The sequence below is a fragment of the Colobus angolensis genome, unplaced genomic scaffold, assembly GCF_000951035.1.
Source record: "Colobus angolensis palliatus isolate OR3802 unplaced genomic scaffold, Cang.pa_1.0 Scaffold392, whole genome shotgun sequence".
NCBI lineage: Eukaryota > Metazoa > Chordata > Mammalia > Primates > Cercopithecidae > Colobus > Colobus angolensis.
The window spans coordinates 798534-806720 of NW_012117288.1; the positions used below are offsets into that span (position 1 = coordinate 798534).

The 8187-nt window shown below is 47.3% G+C and overlaps 1 protein-coding gene and 1 non-coding gene across 2 annotated transcripts in view; both read left to right on the forward strand.

Annotated features, from left to right (window-relative positions):
• Positions 1 to 475: 475 nt before the first annotated feature.
• TRNAW-CCA lies at positions 476 to 547 on the forward strand. The gene has a single exon. It is a non-coding gene; the product is annotated as a tRNA-Trp (tRNA).
• Positions 548 to 610: 63 nt separating this feature from the next.
• Positions 611 to 8187, forward strand: part of SLC47A1 (solute carrier family 47 (multidrug and toxin extrusion), member 1) — a 95648-nt gene continuing 88071 nt past the window's right edge. Inside the window, exons 1-2 of the mRNA XM_011955025.1 lie at positions 611 to 727; positions 985 to 1080. Of these exons, the coding sequence (XP_011810415.1) occupies positions 611 to 727; positions 985 to 1080 (213 nt within the window). The remainder of the gene's footprint in view (positions 728 to 984; positions 1081 to 8187) is intronic.

Below are 8187 nucleotides of genomic sequence, written 5' to 3' on the forward strand. Positions count from 1 at the left end.
CCCTCGTTCCTCCCCCCAACCCCCGGCTTCCCTACCGCTCCTCAGAGTCACCCACCCCCACGTACCCTAGTCCTCAGCGGCGCCCCCTTCTCCCCTGCGTCCCCTCGCTCCCTTCCAGAATCCCTATGGCCCCGGGATCCCCCTAATCCCGGGCCTCCACCCGGGCATCTCCTCAATCCCACCCCCCGGTGCTAGTTCCCGCATCCCGGCGTCCCCTCGCCGGGTCACTCCGCGACGCGGAGAAGGCGGAGCCCGAGTCTCGGCAGCCGGGTAGCTGCAACCCCTGCGGCGCCGCAGTTCAGTCTGGGATGTCCCAGCGCGTCCATGTTCCCACACCCGAGAAACGACACTCGCCAGCGCTCTAAGTTGGTGCTGGAGTTCAGGAAAGAGGGCATTTTTCCTCCGTAGCCTCTCAGCCCTGGGACCATACTGGAGAAACGAGGTCTTTAGTGATGCGAAGTCACTTGTTTGCTGTGACCTCGTGGCGCAATGGTAGCGCGTCTGACTCCAGATCAGAAGGTTGCGTGTTCAAGTCACGTCGGGGTCAAGGTGGAGATTATTTTTCTTTCTTAATTGTAGAGAACTGGAAGGAGAGTATTAAAAGTCACAAATGAAGAAATTAAGCCCCGTGCAAGATCTGTTGTCCTTCCAACGCAACGGAAAAGAACTCGTTTTTCCTTTCCTTGGGAGTAAAAACACCGTTCGGTTCCGAGGGAAAGAGTTTCCGGTGAGAGGGGCACCACCAACCCTCCGAGCGAACCACGAGGGAGCCGGAAGCCACCCAGCCCGGTCGCAGGGAGGGTGCCCTGCCCGCCACGCCCACGCTCACTTCTGTCCCCCCGCCGACTCACCTGGGCTCTCACCTGGAAGGGGTCCCTGGCGTCCCGGAAGTGTGCTCCCCACCCTAAGGACTGGTTTCTTTCGCATCTCCGTCTTCTCCCTGCCTGCCTTGAAATTCTCTTTTTTTGTCTGCTGCACTTTCAGGTATTCCTCGTCTCAGTGATGGTCTCTCTGGTGGTCCTTTCTCTGACACTTGAATTGACACCTCATTCTCAGCAGGTCTATAATTTGGCCACAGCCGTAAGGCCTGGATATTCACTTCAATGTTGTCTAACATTTGTTACCATGTATTACATCTGGTTGGAGGGTTCATAGGATCTAGTATTATGAAACATGATGTTCAGGTCTGAATTCTCTCCACCTGCGTGGTCCAAAACCCCCAGGCCAAGAAATTATAGTTTTCCAGGTTAGGAGACCCCACAGATGCTGGCAGAAGTTGAGGTAAATTATCTCTGAGAGACATACACCCTCACAATAGGCCTTCTAGTTTTCCCACATATAAAGTCTCAGTTGAAATTTACTCATAATACATTTTAAAGGAAAATAAAATTTGTGAAGCTGATTCTGCTGTCTACTGTTTTTGCAAAAACAACAAAATCAGATCCACAGATTCCAGTATGGAGATTATCAGATACTGAATACACAATGGATATGTTTAATCTTTTTCAAAAAATAAAAGAGGGGACCAAAAAGTTAACTAGAGAACGATAAACAATGAAAATATATGTGTAAATAACTAAAAAAAAATTCTAGCAATGAAAGATTTAATACTTGAAATCAGAAACACAATGGATATATTTAACAGCAGATCAGACTGAGTTGAAGAAAGAATAGGCCGGGCGCGGTGGCTCAAGCCTGTAATCCCAGCACTTTGGGAGGCCAAGACGGGCGGATCACAAGGTCAGGAGATCAAGACCATCCTGGCTAACACGGTGAAACCCCGTCTCTACTAAAAAATACAAAAAACTAGCCGGGCGACGAGGTGGGCGCCTGTAGTCCCAGCTACTTGGGAGGCGGAGGCAGGAGAATGGCGTAAACCTGGGAGGCGGAGCTTGCAGTGAGCTGAGATCCGGCCAGCCTGGGCTACAGAGCCAGACTCCGTCTCAAAAAAAAAAAAAAAAGAATAAAATGGAATATTGTGGTAATTCAAAATATATGGTCAGGTGTGACTAAATATACAAATTGACAACTGCTCTACCATATTGTAAAAATAGAGGGCCAGGCATGGTAGCTTATGCCTGTAATCCCAGCACTTTGGGAGGCCAAGACGGGCGGATCACAAGGTCAGGAGATCAAGACCATCCTGGCTAACACGGTGAAACCCCGTCTCTACTAAAGAATACAAAAAACTAGCCGGGCGACGAGGTGGGCGCCTGTAGTCCCAGCTACTTGGGAGGCGGAGGCAGGAGAATGGCGTAAACCTGGGAGGCGGAGCTTGCAGTGAGCTGAGATCCGGCCAGCCTGGGCTACAGAGCCAGACTCCGTCTCAAAAAAAAAAAAAAAAGAATAAAATGGAATATTGTGGTAATTCAAAATATATGGTCAGGTGTGACTAAATATACAAATTGACAACTGCTCTACCATATTGTAAAAATAGAGGGCCAGGCATGGTAGCTTATGCCTGTAATCCCAGCACTTTGGGAGGCCCAGGAGGGAGGATCTCTTGATCCTAAGAGTTCAAGACCAGCCTGGACAACATGGCGAGACCCCGTCTCGGATGTAGTGGTGCACCGCTGTGGTCCCAGCTACTCAGGAGGCTGTGGCAGGAGGATCACTTGAACCCAGGAGCTCAGGAGGCTGCAGTGAGCCATGATCACACCACTGCACTCCAGCCTGGGCAATAGAGTGAGACCCTGTCTCAAAAACAAAACAAAACAAAAAGTAGGCCAGACGGATCACCTGAGTTCAGGAGTTCGAGACCAGCCTGACCAACATGGAGAAACCCCATCTCTACTAAAAATGCAAAACTACCCAGGCGTGGTGGTGCATGCCTGTAATCCCAGCTACTCAGGAGACTGAGGCAGAAGAATCGCTTGAACCTGGGAGGCAGAGGTTGCGGTGAGTCAAGATCATGCCATTGCACTCCAGCCTGGGGAACAAGAGCGAAACTCTGTCTCAAAAAAAAAAAGAAAAAAGTCAAGGAACTATGTTTTGGTATAAAATTCTTTGATTTCTTTTAGGGCCTGCTGTCTGTCACGTTGGTATCTTTTTTTTTTTTTTTTTTTTTTGAGACAGAGTCTCGCTCTGTCACCCAGGCTGGAGTGCTGTGGCCAGATCTCAGCTCACTGCAAGCTCCGCCTCCCGGGTTCACGCCATTCTCCTGCCTCAGCCTCCCGGGTAGCTGGGACTACAGGTGCCGCCACCTCGCCCGGCTAGTTTTTTTTGTAGTTTTTAGTAGAGACAGGGTTTCACCGTGTTAGCCAGGGTGGTCTCGATCTCCTGACCTCGTGATCCGCCCGTCTCAGCCTCCCAAAGTGCTGAGATTACAGGCTTGAGCCACCGCGCCCGGCCCACGTTGGTATCTTATTGCTACGAAAAGTCAATCTTAAAGTCCCTGTTTATTTTCTTTTTCTTTGAGACAGAGTTTCGTTCTTGTTACCCAGGCTGCAGAATCTCGGCTCACTGCAACCTTTGCCTCCTGGGTTCAAGCAACTCTCCTGCCTCAGCGTCCCAAGTAGCTGGGATTACAGGCTTGGTGCACCACCACGCCTGGCTAATTTTGTATCTTTAGTAGAGATGGGGTTTCACTATTTCGGTCAGGCTGGTCTCAAATTCCTGACCTCAGATGATCCACCCACCTCGGCCTCCCAAAGTGCTGGGATTACAGGCATGAGCCACCACGCCCGGCCAAGGTGTCTGTTTAAAATTGATGCTGGGCAACTGTGCCTGAACTCCAAAGGGAGGAAGGTATAAGGAAGCACGACTACCCATTCCCACCACGGCGTGAAATCGTATTTCAGGTTTACTTTAGAAATGCAGTTGGCCCAGAGGAGGGGTCCGTTCTGTTGGTTGGGGAGCCTAGGAGTTTTAGTTTACACCACATACTGGCATCCTTGGCTCCAGAGGGGAGGAATGAGCTTGGGCTTCAGAACCGAGAATGTTCCTATCAGAATCTGTTCCTTCAATGGGCTAAAGCCTGAGCACATGTCACCAAAGCTGGAGAGCTAAGCGGCACAAGCCAAGATCTGGAATCCACCTTCTGTTCCTCCCACGCACCATCTGAACTTGATACTCAGCATGAGAAACTCCTTAGCATCAGCCCCACTCCCACCTCAGAGGAGGGGCAGCCTCCCTCAGGGGGGACTTCAGCCCCGGGGGACACTGCCTGGCCAGGCCTTGGTGAAGAGTCCTCATGACCTCATTCCCTGGAGCTGCCTGTGGGAGACAGAACTCTAGAATCTGAGTGTCAGAAAGAAACTGGGTGATCTCAGCCTAGTTCGTGCTCCAGGGGATACACAAAAATGACAGTGGCTGGGAATAGAGGCAAAAAGTGTCCAGAACGATTAAAGAACTGGAAGGTCTCATTTGTATAAAACAGACAGAATGCCAGGGACCCACAGACTCCCACTCACACAGGACTAGAAAGGAGAAGGCCAAAACATTAGCGGTAATGATCTCTGGGTGGCAAGATAACAGATTTTTTTTTTTTAATCTTTTTGCCTGTGTTTTATTATTTTAAAGCAACAAACAGTAAAGAATAGGGTAAATGTTCCAGCCTGCAGTGAGAGGACCTGGCTGGAAATCCTGACTCCTACCCTGATTAGCTGTGTGGCCTGGGACGGTTTATCTAACCTCTCAGTCCCCAACTTCTTCATCTGTAAAATGGGAATAATAGTGGTCCCCATCTTACAGGGCAAATAAGAGAATTCAGTGAGTGGATTAGAGTTCACACTGCGTAAGTGAACGTAGAGAGCTTCAAACAGTGCCTGGCACATGGCAAACACCATAGACGCTGGCAATGTGTTCACCATTACTCTGTAAACCAGAAGTAACATTCTGACCAGGTGTGGTGGCTCACACCTGTGATTCCAACACTTTGGGAGGCCAAGGCAGGAAGATCGCTGGAGCCCAGAAGTTTGAGACCAGTCTGGGCAACATAGAAAGAACTCATCTCTACAAATAATGATTTAAAAAATTAGCCAGGTGTGGTACATGCACCTGTAGTCCCAGCTATACTCAGGAGGCTGAGGTGGGAGGATTGCTTGAGCCCAGGAGGTGAAGGCTGCAGTGACCCATGATCATACTACTATACTCCAACCTGGGTGACAGAGCGAGACCCTGTCTCAAAATAAAATAAAATAAATACAAAATAATAAAATAAAAACTTCTAAGCTCTCCAACTGACTGGCAGACACCCCCATTCCCTACCCCTGCCCCGTCCTCAGCCAAGGACATTCCACAGTAAACCTGAAAATCTAGTTCAGGCCATGATGGGAACAGGAGTCCACATGCCTCATGATACCCTTCTCCCTTTGGAATTCAGGTACAAGAGACCAACATTAATGTTAAAATAAAGATCTGGCCGGGCACAGTAGCTCACGCTTTAATCCCAGCACTTTGGGAGGCCAAGGCGGGTGGATCACCTGAGGTCAGGAGTTTGAAACCAGCCCGGCCAATGTGGCGAAACCCTGTCTCTACTGAAAATACAAAAATTAGCCAGGCATGGTGGCGGGCACCTGTATCCCAGCTACTAGGGAGGCTGAGGCAGGAGAGTTGCTTGAACCCAGGAGGCGGAGGTTGCAGTGAGCTGAGATCAGGCCACTGCACTCCAGCCTGGGCAACAAGAGCAAAACTCTATCTCAAAATAAATAAATAAATAAAAATAAATAATAATAAAATAAAGATCTTAAGACTGACAAAACAATGTCTTTATAGGTACCAAATTTCAACCTGACTCTAGTATAGCATCACGTGACAGATAGCAGGCCCCGAAAGAAATCAATGTATTTTATTCCGGAATATATATATATGTATGTGTATATGTATGTGTGTGTGTATATATATAGAGAGAGAGAGAGGAGAGAGAGAGTTGTTGTTGTGTTTGAGATGGAGTTTCACTCTTGTCACCAAGGCTGGAGTGCAATGGCGCAATCTTGGCTCACTGCAACCTCTGCCTCCTGGGTTCAAACAATTCTCCTGCCTCAGCCTCCCAAGTAGCTGGGATTACAGGCACGTGCCATCATGCCCAGCTAATTTTTGTATTTTTATTAGAGATGAGGTTTCACCATATTGGCCAGGCTGGTCTTGAACTCCTGACTTCAAGTGATCCACCCTCCTCAGCCTCCCAAACTACTGGGATTACAGGCGTGAGGCACCGCGCCCGGCCCCAGAATATATTTTTTTGGCATATTTTGAAACAGCCCTGCAAAGCTGTCTCTTGTAGAGGAAATTTACATCCTGTAGAGAATCCCCCTCCCTTTCCAGGTCTTTTTCCTGGTCCAGGAGAGATTAACTAAGAGTCTGGTACCTTTTCAGGTCTGGTAAGACCTCTAAAGCCCACTTCCTGGAGGCTTCCTCTGCACGAACAGAACCTCGGTCTCCACAACCCCCTATCCCCAGACACTCCTTTCTACTGATGCCAAGTTTTTAGATCATAACTTAACTCTTTCAACCAATTGCCAATCAGAAAATCTTTGAATCCACCTATGACCTGGAAGCTCCAATCCACCCCCATCACTCCCACCTCTCACTCCCCTCTTTGAGTTATCCTGCCTTTCCATACAGAACCAATGTACACCTTACATGTATTGATTGATGTCTGCGAGTTCTGTCTCCCTAAAATGTATAAAATCACACTGTGACCTTGGGCATATATTCTCAGGACCTGCTGGGACTGTGTCACAAGTTGCGGTCCTCACATTTGGCTCAGAATAAATCTCTTCTAATATTCTCCAGAGTATGGCTCTTTTTGACAGTAGCTCTTCTAGAATTCTTAATGTTTCCAAGGCTAAGAAACTCATCACTAGATTAGTCAGCAAAAGAAGATTGTGTAAGTTCAGAACTTAGACCAAAAGTGTGTTCTGCTGTCACCCAACTCCAAGAGTGGGACCCGGTGATTCTGCGACCTGCGTGCTGTGATGGATCATTCAAATTCACGACAGGCTCCTGAGGCCATCACAGGCGGCCTGGCTCTTCTCAGGCCCTCCTGGTGGGGAGATTTTGACCACAGTTAGCAAGGGATAGAGCCAAGGACAGTTTCGCTGTCTAAAAAGCAAAACATCTCAGCACACCGGCAGAGGGCGCAAATGGCAAGCCCAGGAATCACAGGGACGTCGTTGGGAACATTTTTCCTCCAACATAGAACTAATTAACTGTGTGCTTGAGCATTCTCTAAAATAATTTCTGGAAAACCATGTAACCCTTGTACATGTTCCAAGTGGGCATAAAACATTTTCACCATAATTAAAAATAGTTGCAAGGGCTGGCATATTACAAATAGTAACATTTAAAAATAAAATGGTTACATCATTGTTTTAAATATATCCAATGACGTATATACACCACAATTTGATACTGTCACCCATTTTTAAAAAATACATGAACAAGTTCTTCCTTAAAGTCAGAAACTTTCATCTTTCCTTTTTCTCTTTATATTTCCATTCCTTCCCTCCATCAATTTGTAATATACTTTTATGCTGAAAGTATTTTATTTACCACTCTGTCATGACTCTCGCCACAAAAATACAAATGTAAATTGAAAATTAAAATGTCTCATTTCCTGAGATCTTCAAAGGCTAAGTATTAACAATTTTTCTTTGGGATAGAATTATCACTATTTTAAAAAATCTTTTTTGTCTCCCTCAAATCATGGGAACTATAATTAATATCAATACAGTGTTGCTACAAACAACACAAATATATCACACATCTTGATAATGTATTACAAGGTTTTGAAGTTGTCAGACTGCCTCTTTGTTTGGCTCTGAGAAGTGTTTCTGCCTTGGGGCAATGTGAGGCACAATGTGAGTGAGAAGGTGTCTTTCTTTAGTGACAAATACACTGCCAAGAGAAAGGAGAAGGCGGTTTTAATCAGAAACTTGGGAATCTGGAGCAGTAGTTGCTTTTTTTTTTTTTTTTTTGAGATGGAGTCTCACTCTGTCACCCAGGCTGGAGTGCAACGGCATGATGGCATGATCTCGGCTCACTGCAGCTTCTGCCTCCCGGGTTCAAGCGATTCTTCTGCCCCAACCTCTTGAGTAGCTGGAATTACAGGCACCTGCCATCATGCCCAGAAAATTTTTGTATTTTTGTAGAGACAGGGTTTTGCCATGTTGGCCAGGCTGGTCTTGAACTCCTGACCTCAGGTGATCCACCTGCCTCAGCCTCCCAAAGTGCTGGGATTACAGG